Source organism: Euprymna scolopes, chromosome 37, assembly GCF_053919585.1.
Source record: "Euprymna scolopes isolate OS-2025 chromosome 37, ASM5391958v1, whole genome shotgun sequence".
NCBI lineage: Eukaryota > Metazoa > Mollusca > Cephalopoda > Sepiida > Sepiolidae > Euprymna > Euprymna scolopes.
The window spans coordinates 588,277-616,074 of record NC_136518.1 but is presented as its reverse complement, the minus strand read 5'-3'; the positions used below and the strand labels follow the sequence as shown (position 1 = coordinate 616,074).

Below are 27,798 nucleotides of genomic sequence, written 5' to 3'. Positions count from 1 at the left end.
TGGATTACATTGGATAGTAAATGTCTTAATATCAGAAAAACTACTTGTCGGTATCAATTTTAAATGGGACAGTAACTTTGACCCAAACTTCATGGCCGGCTTATTCATTATCAGAAAGAAACTGAAGCTAACTAGATTATATTCGGGTCAGACGGATTTTTATGTGGTCCTGACTTTGAAAATCAGATAAGATATATCTAAGTTAGATAATACAGAAGGAGAAAGAGCAAATAAAAATTGATTAGTTTATCGAAGATAAAGGAAAATCATCACAAAAGCAGGGGGAATGAAAAGCAAGGGTAAGATATACGTACAATGAATGACCAATAGGAAAGATAGAGGTATGCGTGTGTGCGAAGGTGTCGCCAGATAATATCAATTATATGATTTTTGAAAGTCAATTTAAGTGTTGACAGGCAGACGATGTACGCGATATCTCAGTCAACAATAACCATAGGTCTACTTCTTATGGTAGGTAAGTTTAAATTTTAAAATTATCTATCTTCTAAATTAATAACTATGAAAATATTGTCCACTTATGCAAAATATAGTAACATAAAAAACGGGCCAGACACTCAATTAACTCAATGATACAACATAATGTTTTGATATATATATATATATATATATATATATATATATATATATATATATATATTGCGGGAAAAATTCCCCTTTTCAAATGGTGGATGTGACAGATCGATTCAAAGCATGCCGGATGATGGAGTGAAAAAAAAAGTTTTCTTCTAATGGTTTATATGCAATTCATTTTATTTCTTCTGTCAAAAAATTATAATCAATATAATAATCGTTTTTTATAATGCGAAAATTTATAAATATTTAAAACCTTAAAAAGTGTAACAAAATGCCAATTACATTTTTATTAGTGCATAAGGCACATCTGATTGAGTGTAAATAAAATATTATTATTTTTTAAATTCTAGTATCTTCCTTTTTATAGTTTACTATTAATAATTTTCGGCAAAATAATTTTCCAGTTAAACATTTTGTTGAACATTTTTTTCTGTTGAGGCAGAAATTTTTTTCAAGAAAATACCTAACTTTAAAAAATTATATTCTTCTTCTTCTTCTTCTTCTTTTTTTTCTTCTTCTTCTTCTTCTTCTACAACAACAACAACAACAACAACAGAAGAAGAAGAAGAAGAAGAAGAAGAAGAAGAAGAAGAAGAAGAAGAAGAAGAAGAAGAAGAAGAAGAAGAAGAAGAAGAAAAAAAAATGCATTATATTTATTAATAAAACGTGTTAAGGATCACATGAAAAGTATCACATAATGCAATATTTACAAAAAAATATTTAAAATTTCTGAGTTTCATTGATTCATAGGAGTGTCATCGTTTGCATGCGGGATGCAGTTACAAACCCATACTATGCTGAGGTATTGGTTGAATGTTAAGGGAGAAGGCCAGCACTAATGCTTTTGCTATTTTCATTGGATATATGGCCTGATTTTTCTCAATTATTTGTTCCTTTTATATTTTTCAAAAGGAATGCCAATATTGTTGGACATTTTGGAATGAAAATTGAAATTATGGGAAATATTATAATGCCACTGATAATATTCCACTTGTTATTCTTATACCTAACAATGCAAGTATAATGCCCAAAATAAACTTTAATAAAAGTGTGCACAGTAGCTGTTTTTACATTGAAATTTGTATGAAAAAGTTTTTTTTTGTTTTATTGAAATTCATAATTTTAGAATTAATTCGCGGAGGATTGTAATTTTCAAATATAAATCTATTTATTTGAACACACAAATATTTCATTGCAGTAGGAAAAGTTCTAATGACTTTTTCCAAGTGCTCAGTATGTTATTGACATTCATAACAATGTTCGAGAATTGAAGAGTCAGTTTTGAGCAAACTTTTGAATTGTTTGAGTTTAAATAGTTTTTTTTAAACTCTAGTATTATTTATCAATAGTTTTCAGTAAAATAATTTTCCGGTTGATCATTTTATTGCACATTTTGTTTTTACATGGTAGTCACCACTTATCAAGGCCCGGAAGCCATTCTGGGATAAGGGTTATTGCATGTACAGTAATCAATGGGATAGTATTGTATTAATCGTTAGTATTGGAGATTTGATAAAGCGTCTTACTAAAAGGGGCGGTTCTATCACGAATTTGTTTATGCTGGACTTGAAGACATCAAGGTTGTAGTCAGGTGGGAAACAAGCAAATGGAAGAGAGTTCCACAGGCGTGCAGTTCTAAGAAAGAAGCTTTGTTCATGGAATCTACGTTTTGGTTTTGGCATAGATAAAGAGTGGGGGAAATTTTTGACAATTGTTTCAGATAGACAGGTGTTTATCATGAAAGATTGGCGAGGGAGGACCAGAGATTGGAGCTCAGACGAGCACTTGCCATGGAAGTAACGATAAAACAAAGACAGGCTCGCAACGTCTCTTCTGTGGGAGAGAGGTTGCAGGAAAGAGAGAAGGGCATACCCCACTAAGCCACGAAGCCTATTTTGTACTCTGTCAAGGCAGGATAGGCTGTTTTTAACAGCTCCTGCCCAAATGTGGCAGCAATATTCCATCCTTGGACGTACTTGGCTTTTATATAGATAGAGAATTGCATTAGCAGTGAGATATCTTCTGGAGCGGTAGAAGGATTTCACCATTTTTCCAGCGACCTTGGCAACTTACTTGATGAACGTGTTCCATTTCAGATCAGGAGTAAAGGTCAAGCCCAGAAGCTTGTCAAAACATGGAGCCTCCCAAGACGAGAGCAATCCATTTCAATTGATGCCAGATGGGGATCAGAGCGTTGATGATGTAAAGATAAGAGCTTGGTTTTAGATGCATTAAAAGTAATCAGCCACCTCATCTCCCACTGTACTGTTCGCTCAAGAGCAGAGGAGAAAGAATTAGAGAGAACTTTGTCATTTATGGCGTTAGATGTGTTGCCATAGATGGTCGTGTCATCAGCATAGATGTCAACGAATGATTTAAGTATGTGTTTTGGGAGATCATTGATGTAGATCAGGAAGAGAGTTGGGCCCAGGATGAACCCCTGAGGGACTCCGGTATTAATACTATGGGCCTCTGATTTCTGCTTATTAATCACTACTCTTATGAGCCTATTAGAGAGAAATGATTTAATGATTGAGAAAACATTTCCAGTTATACTGTAGCTGGAAATCTTGTGAAGTAGACCCTTATGCCATACCTTGTCGAAGGCCTTTGATATGTCAAGAGCAATTGCCTTAGAAAGGAAGCCTTTGTCGAGAGATTCACTAATCCTATGAGATATAACCGTTAGCACATCTGCTGTATATCTGACAGAACGGAAACCATATTGCATGTCACTAATGATGTTATTTCTGTTGAGGTGGTTGACTACTTTTCTATTTAATATGGATTCCAGCAACTTACTCATGACACACAGGAGACTTATTGGTCTGTACTAAGAAGGAAATGAACAATCACCTTAATTCTTAAATACAGGGCATACTGATGAGGTTTTCCAGGGTGTTGGAAAGCACTTCTGCTTAAAGCAACGCTTAAACAGTTTTGTAAGTATGGGGGCAAGTTCTGGTTGAAGCTTTTTCAACACTGTGATTGGAATGCCGTCAGGGTCAGTTGCTATACTGGAATCAAGGTTCTTGATTAGCTTGGCGACTTCACGCACAGATATTTGTATGTTGCATAGCATGTTGTCTATTATAGGAGGAAATACAGGGAGTTGATGGCCTTCATCGCATAGGGTAGAATTAGCTGTAAAGTTCTTGGCAAATAGTTTGGCCTTATCTGATGCTGACGAGATGACCTCAGATCCATTGATAATGGTTGGGATAGAACACACGTTTCTGTTCAGGATCCTGTTTGCTATTTGCCAAAACTGGTGGAAACCAAGCTGCTGCTCAGCTACTTTGGATTTAACGGACTAAGTATATAGCTCTATTGCATTTTTTATTACTCTTTTACAGTGGTTGCTGGAAGTCTGAAAGCAGCTTTAGTCTCAGTGCATTTATCTGTTGAAGCAGAAATCTTTTTTCCAATTGAGTTATAATGATTCATAACAGTGCCATTGTTTGCCTGCAGGGATGCAGTTACAACCCCATGCCACGCCGAAGTGATGGTTAAAGGAGAAAGCCACCACTAATGTTTTTCTTTTTCTATTTAGATTGGATATATGACCTGTTTTTTGTAAAAAATTTTATTTCCTTTTTAATTTTTCAAAAAAATATGCCAACAATGTTGGACATTTCGGTAGGAAAATTGACATTATTAGAAATGTTAGTGTGACTGATAATATTCCACTTGTTATTATTATTTCTAACAATGCAAGTATAATGCCCAAAATCGACTTTATTCAAAATGTGCGAAATAGCTGTTTTTACTTTGAAATTTGTGCCAAAAATAATTTTTTATTCAAATTTTTACCCCAAACAAAGCACAGTGCCACTTTGAAGTAGGGGGCTACTATCAGGGACATAAGTTGCAGGCGTATTATGAAGGGAGATGAGTAGCAAGATGTCTGTTCACATTACACTTGAACTTCTGCATGTCAGTACAGTTGGGAAAGCAGAATCCCGGAAGCAAGTTCCAAAGATTAGCAGTTCTAGGGAAGAAACTATTGGAGTAAAAGGCTTTCTTACACCTAGGGATCTCTACTGTGAAGGGGTGGGCTTTAGCTGCTTGTTGGGTTTGTCGGGGGTGTTGACATTGAGGGGATTCAAGTGCTTGTAGTTCGTCAGAGCATTCACTATTAAAGTACTTGTAGAATACGCAGAGGGATGCAACATTTCGTCGATGGGACAGAGGCTGAAGCCTAGATGACAGTTCAGGACCTATCAGGTTGGCAACTCTCTTTTGAATCCTGTCAATAAGTGAGAGACAAGTAGCAGATGCACCAGCCCAAATGTGACAACAGTACTCCATACATGGGCGAATGGTGGCCTTATACAGGATACTTTCAGGCATAAATAGTTTTCTAGCGCAGTAGAGAGAGCCCACCTTCTTTGCAGCAGCCTTGGCAATGCTCTCAATGTATCTATTCCAGTTCATGTTCCCTGTAAACGTTGGGCCGAGAAATTTAAAGGAAGTACTTTCAAATAATATGTTCTTGGCTATTGATATTGGTGGTAGAGAATTTTTCTTGTAATTATTGAATGAAACAAGTTTAGTCTTGGCAGCATTGAATGTGACCCTCCATTTTTGTCACCAGTCCACTGCAGATTGGAGGTCATCCTCTAGTGTTTCTGCTATTTCCTTAGACATGTGGTCACTTTTTCCCCCTCATGCCTGCTATAGAGTGTGGTATCATCAGCAAATATACCCATCTCAGAAACAATTTTATCAGGCATGTCATTTATGAATATCAAGCACAATAAAGGTCCAAGGATAGACCCCTGAGGTACTCCCGCATATATATCATATTGTTTAGATGTATGACCATCAAGGACAACCTGGATTTTTCTCATACTTGAGAAGGATTTAATTATATTATGTATTCTTCCAATGGTACCATATGATTTAATTTTCCTTAAAAGACCATCGTGCTATACCCTGTCAAAATCCTTAGATATATCGAGGGCTACCGCTCTACCCTCCCCTATTTTTTCCAGTGAACGGTATATATGTTCAGAGATTACAGTTAAGATATCTGCTGTGGAACGGGCTTGCCTAAATCCATATTGATTGTCAGTCAGGAGTTTAGCAACTGTAAGGTGATGGACTAGAGCTTGATTATTTAAGGACAAATATTTTGGTGAAAAGCAGGAGACGGCTAATGAGGCAATAATTTAATGGGTCAGTTCTTTCGCCAGAATTCTTGAAAACTTGTACCGCTGAAGCGTTTTTCCAGCAGTCAGGAAAGCAAAATTCGTTGAGGCATTTGTTGTAAAGTTTGGAGAGAACGAGCAACCTCAGCGGTGCATTTTTTTAATAGCACAGCCAGGATGACATCGGGTCCACATGCTTTTGAAGTGTCTTGGTTTGTTATGATACCTTGTACTTAAGAAGGAGTGATTTTCAAATCATCTAGTGTGACGTCTGTCTGCAAAGGAAAGTCAGGGAGGGAATGGTGTACCGGATCCAATGTGGAGTTAGAGGCAAACCGACTGGCAAGTAGGTTAGCCTTTTTTGTTGTCGTGCAAACAATCTCATGATTGTTTGATAGTAGGGGAATCGTTGATTTTGCTAAATAAGTAGTTATAAATATACGCGCACACACCCACACACGGTACAGAACGTCGTCAAGCAAACAAAAAAAAAAGGAAAGAAAAAACATGCTGTAATGGTCGTGTGCATTTAGTATTAGTACAAATAATTTCTTAACAAAAATTACATTGTCACGTCGATATTTTCTCGTTGCTAAGTGACGACCTTGCAAAATGGCTGATCATATTCATTTTAAAAAAACACAATAATACATAGCTTTATCAGTTGCCGATAAATTTCGATACATTTCAATGCATTAAAACATATATATATATATATATATATATATATATATATATATATATATATATATATAGAGAGAGAGAGAGAGAGAGAGAGAGAGAGAGGTGAGCGTGGAAAAAAGGCAGTATGTTTATAGATACTCTCTCTCTCTCTCTATATATATATATATAGAGAGAGAGAGAGAGAGAGAGCGAGAGAGAGAGAGTATCTATAAACATACTGCCTTTTTTCCACGCTCACCTTTCTCTCTCTCTTTTTCTCTCTCTCTCTTTAATTCTAGCAAGCAGTCAGTGACGCTGTTATAAAGAGTAGTAGTAGTAGTAGTAGTAGTAGTAGTAGTAGTAGTAGTAGTAGTAGTAGTTTTAGCAGACAATTAAATGTTATGTTATGGTAGTATAAATAGTCGCTCGGTTGGAAAACCCTTAAGGATCGATTTTGTAAAAAAGATTTTTTAAAATCGATATTATATCAAATTATATAAATATTATCTGAAATGAAACAGAAGAACATGGAGATTATTATTATTATTACTATTCCAAAGGAATTCATTAAATATTTGGCGAGGGAATTAAAAATTTGTTTTTTCAAGCAGTACCTACGGCGTCATTACTCAATAGTAGTCTCCAAGTAACATTTTGTTTGTCAAGCAGTTACTTGTTCGACTAATTGATAATCTTCCTGATTTACATCAACTCTCTTCCTGATCTACATTAATTACTTACCAAATCACATCCTAAGATCATTCGTAGACATTTATGCTGACGACACTACAATTTATGTCAACACTTCAAAGGCCATAAAGTACCAAGTTCTCTCAGATTCTCTCTCCTCTAGTTTTGAGCATGGACAAAGAGGTAGCTGGTTACTTTTAATGCATCTAAAACCAAGCTTCTATCTTTTCATCATCTACGCTCTAATCCACATATGGCATCAATTGAAATGAATGGCTCTTGTCTTTGTGAGGCTCCATGTTTTGACAAGCTTCTTGGCTTGACCTTTACTCCTGATGAATGGAACACGTACATCAAATCTGTTGCCAAGGTAGCTGGAACAATGGTAGGATCCTTCTACCGTTCCAGTAGATATCTCACTACTGAAGTAATTCTCTACCTATATAAAAGCCAGGTACGTCCAAAAATGGAGTACTCTTGCCACATCTGGGCAGGAGCTGCTAGAAAGACCTTATCCTGCCTTGATAGAGTTCAAAATAGACTTTGTAGTCTAGTGGAGGATGCCCTTTTCTCCTCTCTGCAACCTCTTTCCCACAGAAGAGATGTTGTGGGTCTGTCTCTGCTTTATCTTTATTTTCATGGCAAGTGCTCGTCTGAGCTCTAATCTATGGTCCTCCCTCCCGCCAAACTTTCATGAAAAACACTCGTCTAACTGAAACCAATATCAATAATTTCCCTCACTCTTTATCTGTGCCTAAATCTAAATGTAGATTCCATGAACAAAGCTTCTTTCTTAGAACTGGATGCCTGTGGAACTCTCCTTCTGTTTGCCTGCTTTTCTGCTGACTACAATTTAGTTGTCTTGAAGTCCAACGTAAACAAATTCTTGATGAGCCGTTCCCTTAAGTAATCCAATTTACCAAATTTCTAACGATTACTACGATATTGTCCCATTGACTACTATACATCTCTTAACCTTATCCTCGAGTGGCCTTTGGGCCTCGATAAGTGATAACTCCTATGTAAAAAAAAAAAAAATAATGATTGTTGATGTTATTGAGGTTATTGGGGTGAGAAGATGCTCACTTTGTCATTTTGTAATAATGTTGCTGTGTTTGTATTTATCCAACTGGGCTTTTTTTTTTAATAAAGAATGAAACAAGGTTCGCCAAGTTCTACTTAAAATAACAGCACTTCTCTACAATAAATATTAACTTTATTTAACAGTTTTGTAAATACAAAAATATAAGACAGATTGGTTCGACCGGTAGGCTTGTACTATAAGAGAAGAATTGAATCCAGGGAATTTATCTTGTCCAGCTAAGAAGTTGCTAGAGACAAATACTATAATGTTTGATCAAATATATCAATTGAAATATAGAAATGATTTAACATATATTTATTTCACCAAATCTATAGATAAGCATTGAGAATAATCTAAAACGTTTGGAATCAAGTCTCCCCTCGCTGTTAATTCAGATTATTTGAAATCATATTAGCAAGTTTTAGTCTCCCTTCCACCAAGGCCAAAGGTTTATATATATATATATATATATATATATATATATATATATATATATATATATATATAAGCCTGACGAATCCTATAGTTGGATGAAATGCAGAATATTCAGTGTAGCTTAATCACCATATATATTTTATAAATTACTATATATATGTGTGTGTGTGTGTGTGTGTGTGTGTGTGTGTGTGTGTGTGTGTGTGTAAAATGAAAATTACCAAAATGTTGATTTCATTTCTTTATTGTAGTTCTGACTTAATTAATCAAATCTATTTTTTTTATTTCAAATTGTGTATATTAGTAAGAAAAATTAAAATGGCTGGTCGGTCAGATTTTCAAATAGGGTAGATTGTTGGCGCCTGTATGAAAGTCGGAACTGTTTGAGAAGGATCGTAGAGCCCTTGTAAGGATTGTGAAGAAAGAACACAACCACGTTACCAAAAATTATAGCCGAGCTTAATAATCATTTTTATAACCATGCTTCAATAAAAACTGTTCGCTGAATGTGTAACGGACCAGAATATAATACCCTAGCTCGCTACAAGAAAATAATGAAACGAATGGGATTGAAGGAAACAAAAACTCAATTGATGGATGGATAAAATAAACGTCGTTTATTTACTGTTGAAAGAATGTTTTAGATAACACGTGTTCATATCCGCACGTGTGTAACCAATGTTCGTTGGGGGCTGGTGTTGTAGAAAGAAAAGGAAATGTGTGTTCATCTCAAGTTCGGGTCACTATCGTTTGTTCGCGCGTGGGAAGAGAAAGGAGTAACGTAGTGAAAATGAGAATGATAGTCCAGCGTGTAGATAAAGACAAAGAATAGAGGGTTGACGTCAGTTAGCAGTCAGCTACGCGAAGGTGTTCTCAGGGACCAGTAGTAGATAGAGAGAGAAAGAGTGAGAATGTGTACGTACTATCTGTTAGCTTTTTGTCCCACATAGCAAGTGGTGTGAGGTACAAGCGGTCGATCGTAGACCGACCAGCTCGAAAGCTGGGCCTAAAAGAAGGAGCTGCTTATTGCTCTTCCTTTTATACTCGTTTCCGGAGTGTCTTTTGCGCATGTGTGGATTTCCTTTGAAAGCGGAAGTGACGTCGTCCTTGTGTGCGTACGTGTGCGTGTGTGTGAGTACATGTGTGTACGTTAGCGTGTGTGTATATATACACATGAATGTGAGTGTATGTACGCGAACGTGAATATATGTACATGTGTGGACGTGGGCGCGCATGTTTGTGTGCGCGTATATATATGACAAGTAATATAGCTTGAAATGTGAGTGCGTGTTTTTGTGTGAGACTTGAAAAGGCTCGCACAAATGTCTTGTGAAGGTTGACGTTAGAAAACAACTGCTTGCGATTATTTTCCATTATTTTGTCCAAACACTGTGTCTCATAATGAAATCAAGTGTTATCCCCATGAAAAGGCCCCGTTATTTTTGAGGACTTATTAAAGTAAAATACAAAAAGAAGTGAAAATGACTTCTAGACAGCACCCTGGATCGTCTTTTGTCTCTCAGTACAGCATATTTATAGTCCTACTCGAAAGAGTCTATTAGTGTCGTGAAGGAAGTGTTATAACTCCACACCTGTAATCCAAATAATGAACACAATAGTCCAAAATATGTTAATAATATAAATGTGATTATTCTATTTTCAACGAAATTGTTTATTTTTGTTGTTTTTAGCAGTGAGCAAGACGTTGTCTATAAAGTGTCTGAATTGTGAAGGAAGCGGACAATTTTCAAAATGTGAATCTAGCAAACATCCCAACACGACAAAATGTCCGACCAACTATCCCTACTGCTCAATTGAGACTCGCGAAGCGTACGGTATGTAGACCACATTGAAATTTTATCAACTCTTAATCCTAACCCTAAACCCAAAATGCAATATTATCATGAGCGCATTTAACATAAGGTTTAGCCCTAATGGGCTGGGAGAGGTCAGGGTTCTTCGTCGAGTCATTATAAATGTAACATAGCCGTTACTTCTAACTGTGTTGTTACAGTTAAAACCTATCGGACCCACACGTTGTCTGTTACCATCGCAAAAACAAACAAATATAAAAGAAAAGAAATAAAATCTGACTCAGTATTTTTTTTTAATGCAAATAAAATGCATTTATTCGTGGTTCTTCCAAAATAACGCATTTCATTATCTTTCAAAAGTCTTTTCATACACACGTGTTTTACAATGTTGTGCCATATAACGTGCTTTTAGAAGTCTCTGTCCCTGCCACCTGACGCCGGCCTTAGCCACCATTTTCTTGCCTCGACTTCACACGTTCATCTTCCCTGGTGTGCTCTTTTCTTCTTCTTCTTCTTCTTCTTCTTCTTCTTCTTCTTCTTCTTCTTCTTCTTCTTCCCATGACGTCAGCGTGTGCACACTTGTCAATTTGCATACATGCTTTAACAGCTGCTGCTGCTGTTAATATTTTCGCTAACCAACTATCCTACTGCTGCTGATTTCCTCACACATGCCTCTATGCGCTATGTTATCAAAAGAACACATCGTTTAGTTACATAAAGACACAAAAATCATATTTGATACTCCTTGCTATACACTCATATATCATTCAAACACGGTAATGTTTGAATATATGGTTAAGTGTTAGTTCTACTCATTTAGAACTGCTTTAAAGCTTCACTCCTCACTCATTTTGCGACCAAATTTCAAACAATTTCTACAGTTCATAGGTCATCTTCTCAACTACATTTTGAAAAAAGAAAATTCAATTTTCGTTCAGTAAAACAAAAGTTATAATTAAATTAATGTGTTTAAAAATTCTCAGAATTTGTAAGGAACATAACGACGGTTTTTTTTCTGATTGGCTGTTGGTTACTGTAGCAACTGAATATGTTATGCTATCTCAAATTGGCTGGGAACGGTGGAGATGATGACGTAACAAGATATTAAAAATAAAACTTCCGTTAATAATTAACCACTGTCCTGATCTGTCGCTCAGCTGAACTGTCGCTGAAAATTCACCATCACTGTGCTCAAATGCTAACCGACCTTTCGCCTTTACTCGCCGGCAAAAACTGACTGCTGAATGAATGTCACAATCCAGAGAGAGAAAAAAAGAGAAATCAAAAGAGAGAGAGAGAGAGAGAGAGAAAGAAAGAAAGAAAGAAAAAAAGAGAGAGAAAGAAAGAAAGAAAGAGGGAGAGGTAACAAGTGAAACAGAGATAAAATTATTTCAAAGCAAAGCCTGGAAAAATCATGGATTACATAGAAAAATACGAGCATGAAACGTAATATGGTTAAGATTAAACATAGAAAAGTAAAAGGACAAGTTGATGAAACTGGAAAAGAAAAAAAACTAAATATTCTAGTAAAAATATAGTAAATTTATAATTTAAAATATTGTAGTATTAATTAAGAATTGATTATATATTATATTGATTATATAATATTAAATTGAATTAAAAAAAAGATTTAAAGCTGCAATATTTTAAGTTATAAATGTATTATATTTTTTTACTAGAATACCTTGTCATTTTCTTTTCTAGTTTTAACAACTACTCTTTTTACTTTTCCATGTTTAATCTTAAGAAATTCGATATATTTCCAGTCCCGATTTAAATAATAACTTATGTCTTATTCGCAAAAATTAAACCAAATAATTAATTAACGAAAGACAAAAGAATTAAATAAATATATAAATAAAAATAAAAGTGAAAATGCCTGTAGTATTGAGGATGATAATAAATAAGGAAACTTTATGCGTAAACACAATTTCTGCTTTACAAATGAATTATTATTTCTATTTCCGGTTTCGTTTTACGATATTTAAAAAGATTTTTTGAAGGAGATTAAGTGAGGCTATTCTTGAAACATTAAAGAGTTCCACCGTCCTGCTAATATCAAACAGTAAGTTCATGTTTGCTGCTTTGTATTATGATTATTTTGGAAAATAAATGAGTGTACGAAGATGAAATTAACAAAACCAAATAAGACCTTTGGTTTGACCGTTTTCGTTCATACGCCACATAAATACAACAGCCGGTCTCTGTATTGCTATAGCCTTCTTATACTCCCCCATATCTATTTACCAACAATGTTTCAAGCAAACTATATTTCTCTTATATATATATATATATATATATATATATATATATATATATATACATATATATATATATAATAAAAATAAATAAATAAATATATATATATATATATATATATATATATATATATATATATATATATATATATATATATATATATATATATATATATTGAGACGATTTATTGGAATCGGGAATCGGAAAAAGCAGAACTTCTGGAGGTATCGGATTTGGTATCGGAATCTGAAAAATTTGTGCCTATTTTCCGATGTTAAAACGATTCTTTTAGTTGTATTTTTATTCGTTTTTATTTAAAACACAACCTTCCTCTACTGGTAGTAATGATAAAATAATAAATATTTATTGATTTTGAACAATCAGTAAAAGTGAAACATATAGATCATCTCCCACAAACATATCTTTAGGTGTGAGAAAATATTTGCACACTTAATATGTGTTTTTCGAATTGGAAGAAAATAACCACTAACCACGATATAGCTAAATATTTATAGCTTTATGAAGAATCGGAATTGGAAATTGTATCGGAATCAGGAATTAGGTACGGAATCGGTAATTGTATCGAAATCGGGAAAAATAGTGGTATAGTCCCCTCACTAATATATATATATGTATATATATATATATATATATATATAGAGTCATCCACATACAGTACTGTTTCGCTGTTTCACAGCTCATCAGTGTGGCTATGCATAGATCATCGTATAACGATTAGATCACTGTCTGACTGACGTAAATGAACATTTCAAAAATGAAGATGTTTAAATTCAACGCTATTTCACCCGGTTAATGGTAGCCGAATGGATTAGGTCTCCGCTAATCGAGCCAGAGATGTCTCGTGGTGCGGGGTTCAAATCGTTCGACTGGTATTAATCGTGACACCCTGCACTGAAGATTCCCGAAAGGATGAAACACTAGTATCTGTAGGTATTTAATTATTATAGTAAAATATAATTATATATATATATATATATATATATATATATATATATAATGTTAAAAATCCTCGTATGCTTGTAGAATAGTGGTTTAAAGGTTATGAGGGTTTGTTGAAACATGAAAACGATGCTATTTTTTTTGTATTTAATATTTTATTTTTAAATTTCCAGCGGTCCCCCGCTCTTGGTCACAAAAATGTATCTAAATGAAAATGAAAGCCGTTGAAAATAACTGGAAGTTTCTATTTTGGACAGCATTTATTCCTTGCAACAATGTTTGAAAAAGTTCACGTAAATTATTTAGTCGTTTATGAAAGAAGAATTTTTAATTTTTTAATTTTTTTATTTAAAAATTTGTTTTCAACGTATTAACGTTTACTTCAAACGGCAAAAAAAAAGACGCAATTGATTTCAATATGTATAATGAATGGTGAGAAACTGAAACAAATATGTTGACCGGTAAAAACAATGTTATTACTAGTTATGATAATAATAATAATAATAGTAATAGTTGCAACAAGAATATTAATAGATAAATATAGTAAAGTATTAATAACAGTAGTGATAATTTTAAATAATAATAATATTCCTAATAATATTATGTATCTATTTACTTACCTCCCCACAAGGGCAGAGTTAGAGACAATGTCGGCTTTTAATGTGGAGTAAATGCCGTTCCCCCCTTCTTACAAATAAGGCACATTGGATACGGACAAAAATAAAAAATAAATATAAATATAAAAGAAATAAAAATAAAAAATAAAAAATATGAATTGTTTCGATCGTGAAGAATTTCTCATTCACTGACCGAGGACAGAAAAGGGTAAGTGCAGTATCAGAGCAGGTACTCAAATGCGGTTTGGGCCCGAAGACCATTCTGTGCGTATTAATAATAATAATAATAGTAATAATAATAATAATAATAATAATAGTAATAATAATAATAATAATAATAATAATTATAATAATATTTTAGCCGCAGACAAATAGTAACGCCAATAAAAAAACTTGTATGCATAAGTGTACAAATATATATGCATACATCTCCGATTGGCATCCACAAATACGCATACAAATCCATATTATGCTATATGCGATGTAAATACATACATACATGTATACATACATAGATGCATGTTTATATAAATAATCATATGTATAAACAGAAATGCATGCATGCATATACATACATGTACACATACACTTGCACACATATACACAAGCATGCACAGATCCACACACATACACATACACATACAGATATGTGTGCAATTACATGTGCACATGTACACACGTGCTATTACACATACATATAATGGCACACACTACAAATACACTGCTGATCAAAAATTTAAGACCACTTAAAAATCTTTTTTAAAAAAACTTTTTTTAAGGATAGATTTAAACTCTTCCGACTTAAGGTTACCAATACTACAATCTAAAAGGTTATGGAAACAAAAAGCTACATTCCAAAGATTTATTTTTAAAATTTACATTTTTATTAAATTAGGCTTTTTACACATGATCAAAATTATAAGACCAGAGACAAAAATTCTGTTAAATTGTACAAAAAAGTGTATGAAAAGCGTATGAAAAAGTGTATGAAAACATTCAACAATCAAACTTAATAATGAGTTCTACCTCCACTGCTTTTGATGACTTCAAAAATTCTTTGGGGCTTGCTAGAAATAAGGGTTTCCATTAAGGTGCGAGGGATCCTGCTCCAGTTTCTGAAGATGGCTTCACGAAGTTCATTTTTTGTTGAATATTGTTTTCTATTTCGATAAACCTTTCTTGTCATCCATCCTCACACATTTTCAAATTGGTTCAAGTCCGGTGAGCATGCAGGATGTCTCAAGATATGGACTCCATTTTCTTGTAGAAAGCTCAAGGTCCGTTTTGCAGTGTGGATTGAGAATAACCATCCATCCCCACACAAACGATGATCCTCCATCATCAAAAATGCTTTTTGTAGCATGCTAACATAACCAGCTGCTGTCTGACGACCCTGCACCACCTGGAGCTCCATCGTCCCTCTGTAAGAAAAGGCACCCCATACCATTACGGACCCTCTACCACTATGACGTGTGGAAAAAATTTCAAGGAGCATGTTTTTGTCATGCCAATATCGCTGGAAGCCACCAGGATCATCTGAACTGATTTTTTCTCATCAGAAAACAGGACTTTCTTCCACTTCTCAACGGCCCAGGTTTGGTATTCACAACCAAATCTTAAGCGGTCCTCTTTGTGACGTGGAGGCAATCGAGGAATTTGTTTACGCTTTTTATTTACCATACTTTTTTGTTGTAAGTGTCGTCTGATGGTTATTGGACTGCAATCAGCATCTGTAACCGCCTTAATTTGACTAGAAGAAAGTCTTATCATTTATAACAACCTGTCTGATTCTCCTACTCAATGCAGGAGAAATTGGGGGGGGGGGCTACCAAAGAATTTTGCTTTTACATAATTCTCAGTGTTCTTTAGAAAGTGTCAAATAACAGTTTTACTGCGATTTACCTTAGCTGCTATCGCTCGCTGTGACAAACCTTGCTTATGGAATCCTAGAATTAAAGAGTGTTCAACTTCAGTTAGTTTTCTTGCTTTAGGCATGGTAACACCTTTACACAGTGATTGCTAATCTCTAACTGAACTAAAAACATTAGAATTACTATAAATATAACAATTTATACCCTTGGTCTTATAACTTTGATCATGTGTAAAAAGTCTAATTTAATAAAAATGCAAATTTTGAAATAAAATTTTTGGAATGTACCTTTTTGTTTCCATAACATTTTGATTGTAGTATTAGTAACCTTAAGTTGGAAGAGTTTAAAATCTATCCTTAAAAAAAGGGGTTCTTTTTAAAGATTTTTAAGTGGTCTTAAATTTTTGATCAGCAGTGTACATATACACACACATATATATATACATATATACATATACAAATATACATGCATAGATCAATATACGTGATCATGTAATGCAGCACAAAGACATACACATCAACATGTATATGCATTATACAGATAGAAATATACATATATACATCATAGAAACCTATATATAAATTATACCCGCATGTAATTAAATAATGATAAAAATAATATTAATAAATATTTTAACTGGTCTAATAGTAAGGCCTACACTTAAAACTGTGCATGCGTATCCACTGTGGCACTGTGCTTTGTTTTGGATTAAAATGCAATTTTTTAAAGGCCATTTTACACTCGACGATCCTCCTGTAAACTTCACTCCTGAAATATTTCACCTACTTTATGTCTCTCTCGCCAGAACGCAGACTATTAAACTATAGTGACAAGGGATATGTCCCATATCTGATACGTGATAGCACCTGGAATGAGTTCAACAAGTGGTTACCCAAGTGTGGCAGGAATTTGACTACTAAAGCCGACTCTAGAAACTTAACCTTTTCTTCCTTGTTGTTGTTGTTGCTGTTGTTGTTGTTGTTGCTTTATAGTATATCAACCCTTTTCAGGTAATTTAATGACAAATCCAGTTATTTTGAAGAAATTTTTTTCAATAGAATATATTTGTTCTTTCTCAAGTCAGTTTCTATTCAACCCATAGTTGAGACCCCTAACAGGTACTACCACTCTACTCCGGGTCAGAGTGGACCTGGGAGTAATGGCAAATTAATGGGTGGCTCTACACTCCCCAAAGCACGCAAGCTGGGGTCTCACCATCGGAAATAGTTTAAGGTCATATCCAGGACCGCTTTTCTTCTTTGAAGGCCAACGTTTACATGGTGATCTCATTTTAGCCTACAATGGCTATTATGATCTCCCTTAGACCTACTATTAACTTTTGCACTAGAAAGATGTCTGTGCAAGCATCGCTAGAGACTGTTTGACTGTTTTTGATTCAGTCGGATGAGGACTGCTTTTTCAGTCAGGATCTTTGGACCTTGGAATGGATTTCCATGAGATATAGTAAAGATGGCAACGGCGTCGCAATTCAAGCCACATCCTTTGTGTAGATTTCTATCATCCTTCCCCAACATGGAAACTTATTTTTACAAGGAAATAACCACTTATCAAAGCCTGAATGCCACTCGAGGACAAGGATTAATCAATTAAAGTAGAACATCGGGATACGTTTTTTCAGGTTATGATGTGGAATACAATGTTTTTCCGGCCTCTGGTTATGGTATTTATTTTTTTATTTATAGTGTTAATTTGATTATATACATGTGTATTATATACTGTATTGTATTTTGTTACTAATTTTTATATGTATACTACTGTACTGTATAAAATTTTACTTAGGCCCCACCATACGGCGATTTCACCTTACCATCCCAACCACGGAAGTGATTAATGAGGTATACTACGGTTCTACTGTAATCGTTAATTGCATAGATAGGGAAGAATTTGTATTATTAAAGTGGGGCGACTGAAATAGAACTGATTTACATTTGACTTGAAGGCTACCATATTTTAGTCAGGCGGGAAGCAGGCCAATGGAACAGTGTTCCACAGACGGCCAGTTCTAGAAAAGAAGTTGAAATATGCTTGTTTCGTTGTTTTGTAAAAAAAAAAAAAAATGTATAATTGAATTGAAAAATTCTTAACCGTCACTCAGTTCTAATATATGCACTCTGTTTGACTTGAAGTTTTAATCATTGAGCTAAATTTCACCTGGTGTGTTTACTTGTATCATGGAGATTTGTAATATTTCATCTTTTTTTATATAAAAACAATTGCTTAACTGCCCCCTCGCTTTAATGGTCTGGGAATAGCAGCCATTTAACGTTTAATTTATATACGAAATTGATCTAATTTTTTAAAAGGGAGGTAATTAGCAGAAGGTTTTAATATACAATAATAGCAAAATAGGAATCTATACTTTATAATTTGGACAAAAGAATTGGAGAAAACTACTAAACTTCATTTGGTTATTTATTACTGAGAATAGTGAAAAGAGAGGGGGGTAGTTTTGAATATTGTAAACATTAAACAATGAGTTTCACAACACATTATTAATACATTTAATTGTGTAGAACCAACCACACTTTTTGATACAGCTGTTAGTCTGTCGGTGCAGTGGCTGCCACGAGGCAGAGCAGACAGGTAACCACAGGTTTTTACATCAGAGTGTTCCTTCTCCTAGATGCATATCTTAACGAAGACTGAGGGTCTATCTCTCCTAATGGATTAAACACGCCTCCAGATACCAAGCTGAAAATTTATATATATATATATATATATATATATATATATATATATATATATATATATATATATATAAGCAAAAGTACCCGTCGCTGACTGGGTTCAAAAACAGCCTACAGAAAATGGGCTCTGATTTATGAAAGTATGTTAGGTTATGAAAAAGAAGGGTTCTAAAGAGATAGCTTCGAATTTGGGGGGTATCGAAACCAAAGCAAAATATGATGAAATTAAAAATAAAATAGATAAACCCCATAATTTATTATACCATACCTGTTCACACTGAAACACTTATCACAGTATTCTGTGGATCTATATTAAAAACCCTTGTTAAACTTTGTGACATATTTCCATTCTATGGAGGTCAGGTGCGAATGAACACCCCATAATTTTATTATACCATATTTCTTCAAACTGAAACATAATTATCAAAGTATACTTACGCAGATAAATATGAAAAGTGTTTATTAAAGTTTGTGCCTATTTCAATTCTATGAAGGTCAGGCACGAACGCAGACCCCACAATTTTATCATACCATCCCTATTTAAGTTAAAACATACTTATCAAAGTATTATGTACATTTACATCATAAACACTTGTAAACGTTATTTTTTAATTTTCAAATTTCTTATTTCCATACTTTGTGGACCAGGCGCGAACGCAGACCCCACAATTTTAATGAACCACCGTTCTGCCAGATTAAACATACCCATTCCTGTGTCTCGATACATCTTCTATCATTATATGCAATCAGTTTTTTAAAATAGTCAACCATATAGGAGCCTATTTGTGATCACACACACACACACACACACACACACGCACACACACACACACATTCAGCTTTATATATATATATATATATATATATATATACATTACGATTTCGTTTATCGATCCTTTTTTTTAGAAGAAGCAGAAACAATTATCTGTATTAAAGTGTTATTTGTACGGAACATATTTTATTTAAAAACTATACATTACAGTGTCTTTGGAGTTTACCGAGGTTTCATCAATCTGGCCATAGCGTGTCTGGGATTGAAACTGATTTATAGTGGCAGACACACTCTTCAGTATCTTTTCAGTCCGTTACATAAACTAACCCTAACCATATACGGTTACATTTAAATTAACCATCATAATGTGCTACAAAAAAAAAAAAAAAATTCCTGCCTTTTTCTCTGTTACTTTCACTCTCTGTACTGCTCTAACCAAGTATGCCGACCTGTTCCACAAATCCCAAAACCTCAACATGAAACATCTCCAGAAAAAAAACTCGAATAAACCTAGAACCCCATCTTCCAACATAGACCCCTACTACCTTGTCTCCTTCTCCAACATCAGGGGTCTACGTTCCAACCTTCCAGAGGTTGAAACCCAATTACAGGTGACGACACCAGACATATTCTTTTTGAGCGAAACTGGAATAGGGCCGACCACTTCCCTAGATGAGTTCATAATTAATGGATACTCCAAGTTAACATCTAAATCTGACCCCCAAAATCGCTATGGGCATGGAATATGTGCCTACATTAAAGATGGCTTCCCATGTGGCAGAGATATCTCTAAAGAAGATCCTAATTTACCCTATATGTGCTTCCGGGTTGCACTTACACCACGACATTTATATTTGCCCTCTATCGGCCCCACAACAACAGAGTTACTATCTTTAAGAGCATATCTGAGAAAATAGACCACATCCTGTCTGCATGCCCCTTGGCTAACATCCACATCTGTGGTGACTTCAACGTCCATAACATGGAATGGCTGACCCACTCAAATAAGACGGACGATGAGGGGAGGTTCTGTCATGATTTTGCCATTGCTTATAACCTCACTTAGATTGTTCACGAGCCCACCCGTGTGCACGATACTACAGGTCAATATGCAAGCCTCCTAGACCTTTTTCTCTCAACTTCCCCTGAGCTATGTTCCTATTCCGTTCTTTCTCCTCTAGGATCCTCCGACCACTCGTATCAGTTAAGATAAAAATGAAATGTAATTAGTCCCCAGACGTACCCCTCCACTGTACTGTATACCGATACTCCATGGCTGACTCGGATAGCTTCCGTACATTTATATCTGATCTACCTCTGCATTCCATGTTTAAAAAGGATGTGTCCTCTATAGTATGAGACCTGACCGAATGGTTAATTGTAGGCTTAGACCGATTCATACCATCTAAAAAATTCCAACATAAACCTAACAGCCAGCAATGGTTCTCCCCAGAATGCGCTGCTGCCATTGCACACAGAAATCACTTTTTCCATAGCTACCAATGTAATAGATGCACTGAGACTAAAGCTGCTTTCAGGAACGCCAGCAACCACTGTAAAAGAGTAATAAAACATGCAAGAGAGCTATATGCCCAGTCTGTTAAATCCAAAGTAGCTGATCAGTGGCTTGGTTCCCACCAGTTTTGGCAAATAGCAAATAGGATCCTGAACAGAAGTGTGCGTTCTATCCCAACCATTAGCAACGGACCAGAGATCATCTCGTCAGCTTCAGACAAGGCCAAACTATTTGCAAAGAACTTTGCAGCTAATTCTACCCTATGCGACAAAGGCCATCAACTCCCCATATTTCCTCCTATAACACAGAACACGCTAGGTAGCATACAAATATCTGTGCATGAGGTCACCAAGCTAATCAAGAACCTTGATTCCAGTAAAGCAACTGGCCCTGACAGCATCCCAATTATAGTGTTAAAAAAGCTTCAACCAGAACTTGCTCCCATACTTACGAAACTGTTTAAGCATTGCCTTAAGAAGAAGTGCTTTCCAACACCCCGGAAAACCTCGTCAGTATGCCCTGTATTTAAGAACTCAGGTGATAAGTCATTTCCCTCTCAGTACAGACCAATAAGTCTGCTGTGTGTCATTAGTAAGTTGCTGGAATCCATATTAAATAGAGAAATAGTCAACCACCTCAGTAGAAATAACCTTCTTAGTGACATGCAATATGGTTTCCATTCTGCAAGATCTACCGCAGATGGGCTAACGGTTATATCTCATAGGATTAGTGAATCTCTTGACAAAGGGTTCCTTTCTAGGGAAATTGCTCTTGACATATCAAAGGCCTTCGACAAGGTATGGCATAAGGGCATACTTCACAAGATTTCCAGCTACAGTATAACTGGAAATATTCTCTCTCTCATTAAATCATTTCTCTCTGATAGGCTCATAAGAGTAGTGGTTGATGGGCAAAAATCAGAGGCCTGCAGTATTAATGCTGGAGTTCCTCAAAGGTTCATCCTGGGCCCAACTCTCTTCCTGATCTACATTAATGATCTCCCTAAACACATACTTAAATCATTCGTTGACATCTATGCTGATGACACGACCATCTACGGCAACACATCAAAGGCTGTAAATGACGAAGTTCTCTCTGATTCTCTCTCCTTTGATCTCAAACGAGTGGTTCAGTGGGGGAAGACGTGGCTGGTTACCTTTAATGCATCTAAAACCTTCACTCCTGATCGGAAATGGAACACGTACATCAAGTCTGTTGTCAAGGTCGCTGGAAAGATGGTGGGATCCTTCTACTGCTCCAGAAGATATCTCACTGCTAATGCAATTCTCTATTTATATAAAAGCCAAGTACGTCCAAGGATGGAATACTGCTGCCATATCTGGGCAGGAGCTGCTAAAAACAGCCTATTCTGCCTTGACAGAGTACAAAATCGACTTCGTGGCTTAGTGGGGGATGGCCTTTTCTCTTCCCTGCAACCTCTCTCACACAGAAGAGACGTTGCAAGCCTATCTTTGTTTTATCGTTATTTCCATGGCAGATGCTCGTCTGAACTCCAATCTCTGGTCCCCCCTTGTCAATCTTTTATGAAAAACAACCGTCTAGCTGAATCCACTGTCAAAACCTTTCGCCACTCTTTATTTATGCCTAAATCAAAACGTAGATTCCATGAACAAAGCTTCTTTCTTAGAACTGCACGCCTGTGGAACTCTGTTCCGTCTGCCTGCTTCCCATCTGACTACAACCTGGATGTCTTCGAGTCCAACGTAAACAAATTCCTGATGAACCGCCCCCTTAAGTAGACACTTTATTGAATCTCCACACTAACGTACTGTACTTACAATAACCCTTATCCCTGAGTGGCTTCCGGGCCTTGATAAGTGGTGACCACCTTGTAAAAAAAATAAAAATTAACTAATAGGGCGGTTCGTATTCTGCAAAAGTACAAGATGTGTTGGCTTTGAACAATACACCACATTGGTTATCTTTACTTTGATCGAAGGCTACAACCAGTGCATGCCAATTGTTATGGTAGTGCCCGCCAGTGACCAACAGTGCGTATTCGTCACTGGATAATAAGACCATACAATGGATGAGAGTGCACAAATATTGAAGACAGCCAATTTCATTTCATAGAAGTCCAATGGACCCCACACCGGTTATGATCGATAGTGCCCGACAATGACCAAACACAAATAACTGACTATAAACGCCAACGACCATCAGGGCTCGACATTGAAGATAGAAAGTTTAATTTTGAAACAGTCCAACTGAGACCGATACTAGCCATAGTCGACAGTGAACGCTGGGAACCAACAATGACAGTTTGAAAGGCATCCAGTGTCCACCACTAAATGCAAGCACTAATCGCCACTACAATGCCCAACAATACCCAACAATTAAAGACAGACATTTTCAGTTCAGAGCAGTTCAATGAAGGTCGATATTAGTCATGTCCGTCAGTAACTGATAGTACCCACAAGTAACGTCAAAAACCAACACTAAAGGCTACTAAATCCCAGTGATGACAGTGACAGCCAGTGACTTCCGCTACCTGCCACTGACAGACAATGTTAGACTATGGTAATTAGATTATTACATTTTGGCCATGACCACCATCGTCCGCTATTTTACAGGGTTGAAAAACGTAGTTTCATTGTTTTCGGGGTGGGGGCGCTTCCCTGAATCTGTTATGACTTTGTATCATATTTCCACCGGGCAACGCCGGTACACGAGTCCTGCTAGTAACTAATATATTATTTGTTTGAGTTTTTATTGCATATTCGATTTTATTGCTGTTTAAAACTGAAGCGTAACCAATTGTTTGTGCGACCAACCTACAAAACTTTTTCAGGATGCAATGACGTATTAAAAATTTCAAATATTTGCACGAAATACGAAACCAAACTCTGAAAAAGGAAGAAAATGTATACGTGTCATCGAAATCTTACACCATAATTTATTTTTTAAAAAGGTTGATAGTTTGAGTCTGAGGGAATTTACAATACTTATACTTTGTGGTGTGCATTTACTGCGACACTAGAAACAGGTCGAGGGAGATGAGAAAAGAACAAAAAAACTATGTTACTCTTAATATAACTTTGCGCGCGCGCGTGTGTATGTTTTTTTTTCTTTCATTACTACATTGTATTCGGTTGAGAAAAACGTTCTTGAGGAATTTTGAATTTTGATTTCAAATGATGTATTTTCAAATAAGTTTTCATTATAATACTTTTACTTTATATATCATTTTAAAGAGCGTTTTTCGCCTTATCCAATCATTTCAATTATAATCGTTTTAAAGCAATTATGCCTTCTTTTTAGAACATTGAATACAAGACGGCAAAAAGCAAATTCGCACAATTTTCTTATTTACATACAAGCTAGGCCGAGAAGTTGCTGAAACAGCTTGCGATATCAACGAAGCGTTTGGCCCAGTAACAACTACTGAACACACAACACAATGGTGGTTTAAGAAATTTTGTGGCAGCGACGAGAGTCTTGAAGGTGATGAGCATAGTGTTTGGCCATCGGATATTGACAACGATCAATTAAGAGCCTTAGTCGAAGCCAGTCCACGCACAACTGTTCGGGAACTTGCTTCTGAATTAGATGTAACGTGTACGACGATTTCAACCCACTTGACAGAGATTAGAAAAACAAACAATTTTGATAAATAGATGCCTCATGAATTGAACGATAACCAAAAGAAACGCCGTTATGAAGTGTCATCTTTCCTTCTTTTACGCAACAAGAATGATCTGTTTCTCGACCGGATTGTGACTTGTAATGAAAAGTGGGTTCTTTTCGAGAGCCAGCGATGCTCAGCTCAGGGTTTAGACACCCCTACGACACTTTCCAAAGCCAGAGTTGCACTAAATAAAGGTCATGCTGACTGTTTGGTGGTCTGTGATTGGTCTCATTACTGTTTTTTAATGCAGGCGAAACCATTACAACAGAGAAGTACTGTCAACAAATGGATGAATGCATCAGAAACTTCGGCAACAACACCCAGCATTAGTCAACAGAAAAGACTCAATTCTCCTTCATGACAATACCCGATCGCACGTTGCTGAACCAAGCCTGCAGATGTTGAACGAATTTGTCTACGAAACCCTGTCTCATCCGCCATATTCTCCAGACCTCTCACCTACCGACTACCACTTTTTAAGCATCTCGACAACTTTCTGCATGAGAAATGTTTCAAAAACTTAAGCGATATCAAAAACGAGTTCACGCACTTCATCGCCACCAGAACTGAAGATTTTTACGTTACTGACATAAATACACTTGTCTTTCGTTGGCGTAAGTGTGGTGATTCTGATGGTGCTTATTTCGATCAATGAATTTTTATTTGAGCCAACATATGCTCATCTGAATTTAAAAGTTAAAAATCGCAAAAACTTTCTTGTCAACCTGATATTAAGTTACAGAATTTTTTAGATGAGAATTGGTTTGGATTATTCGAACTACTATTCTAATGGGGGTATAAAAAGGGTTTAGTTCGAAATTCCACATAGATTTCTGAGTTTGATATAAATATTTTGGAGTTATTAAATCTATTTAATCTATTATATTAAGGTCAGTTATGTGTGTGCTTGTCCAGCTAAAATTAAAACCCTACAAACCAAACAGCCACAAAGTTTGTATTTTCTTGATCAGCGTTGCCCTAAATAAATAACATCTAAAATTCAGATGAAAACAAAGATTCATTCTTTCACTCTAAACTAAAGCAGATTTCGCCAGGGGTCGATTTTTCAGACCTTTTATGTACTAAAGGAAAATAATTCTGATTTTTTTCATCAAGGAATTACTTTCCTTATGTCGACTCATTCCAGAAGAAATCTATATATAAAAACAGAGCTATCTGCGTGTATTTGTATATGTATGTCCAAAGAGAGAGAATGGGTTGAGCGGAGGAAAAAGAGGAGTAGGATAGGGGAAGGCAAAAACAGAGAGGGTGAAACGATGAAAGATGATGAGAGGTAAATATATAGAAGTTTGAATAGAAATACGTTACACGTTTATCCATGGAAACGTCGGGTAACCCTGCTAGTTATCAAATAAAAGAATTTAAGAAGGATATGACAATGCAAGAAGTGGAAATATGCTTATTATATAATTATATTGATACGTGTTTTCACAAGATCACCAAAGTTAAGCCACGTTTAATCTGAGCAGTACCTAGGTGGGTGACAATTTCGGAATACCTGTTGTTGTATATAAAAACCAGTCTTAATGGGTTTTCAAATTAGCCATCATCATCATCATCATCATCATCATCATCATCATCGATTTAACGTTCGTTTTATATGCCGGCATGTGTTGGACGGCTTTAAGAAATGGGCTTTCAAACTAAATTATCGAAGTCCAGATCTTTATTTATCCCTCTTTATCTCGAGTCTATTTTTATCCTTTCGTGCTATGGCTTCATTGGCCTTCCTCTATGAACTGAGCTTTCTACATTAACCGTTTTACATCTGATTCAAGAACTGTCATTCACCCTTTCAATGTGAACATACCATCGATGTCTCCTATTTTGGACACACTCACCTATACTGTCCAAATGTAGTCTTCCTCTGGGCTTATCATATCGAAGCCTGTCTTTAAGACTAGCATAGCACATCCTCGCATAATTCTCATACTATTTCTCTCCAAACAACACATGTCCTTAAATCCCACTGGCCAAGTTTCACTTCTAATGGGGTATAACACTGTATACACGTGTCTGGTAGACTCTTTCCTTGGTTGATAGTGGTAATGCTCTGCTGGTTAGTAATGAAATAACTTCTATGAACTCGTTCTGTCAACTCATAACTTTTGCAACTATCTGGCCGTTCGTTTTTGATCTGGACTGCTAATATACTAACCTGCGATAACTGGTTGATTTAAAAAATGAATTAATTTATTTACTAAGCCTTTAAATTTATTAATTGTTTATTTGTTTATTAATAAATTGATTATTTAATTTTTTTTATTTGTTTTCTTTTTGGTAGGCAAACTTAATTTGATCCGAAGGCGATGCAGTAACGGGAGTGTGACCCTGACGAACAACCCTAAAATGCGTTTGCTCAACCCGAAGACCAACGTCTCCCTCTGTGTCTACGAGAGTGCCTTGATCTGTGGCCGGCTTTGTGACACAGATCTCTGCAACGGGCCACAAAATCGATCACCTGCTGTCGGCGTGGGTTCGAATCACTTAGTATGTTCGATCATTCTAAGCTTTTTATTTCTCTTCGATTTCAAACGAACATTGCCAGTGGACACGCGAGAAAGAAAAAAAAATCATTAAACGAATGTATGCCGATTCGATTTAAATGTTTAAAGATGGATGAATATCTACAAAGGAGACAATTAGTTGAGTTACATGTAAACATATATATGTGCACGTACATACAAGCGTATGTTGTTTAGAAAAGAAGCAACAACGAGCGTGAAATATCAGCAGTATTTGTGTGTAATGTTTATATGTATATTTATGCGAGTGTGAGTTACTTCATATATATATATATATATATATATATATATATATATATATATATATATATATATATATATATATATATATATATAAAGAATTGCTACATTTCAAGATCCAAATATTTATTTTTATTACCAAACAGCTATTTCAATTAAAATTTCGGTACATTTTTATAGATTCGTTTCGTTATGCAGAAACAATCGATATTATTATTATTACGTCA

The 27,798-nt window shown here is 35.5% G+C and overlaps 1 protein-coding gene across 1 annotated transcript; it reads left to right on the top strand.

Moving 5' to 3' along the window:
- Positions 1-293: 293 nt before the first annotated feature.
- Positions 294-27,579, top strand: LOC145260977 (uncharacterized). Its single transcript, XM_080119111.1, has 3 exons — positions 294-475; positions 10,311-10,454; positions 27,091-27,579. Exons 1-3 carry the CDS (start codon positions 424-426, stop codon positions 27,384-27,386), a joined length of 492 nt encoding a protein of 163 aa, XP_079975237.1. The 5' UTR covers positions 294-423; the 3' UTR covers positions 27,387-27,579.
- The last annotated feature ends 219 nt before the right edge of the window (positions 27,580-27,798 follow it).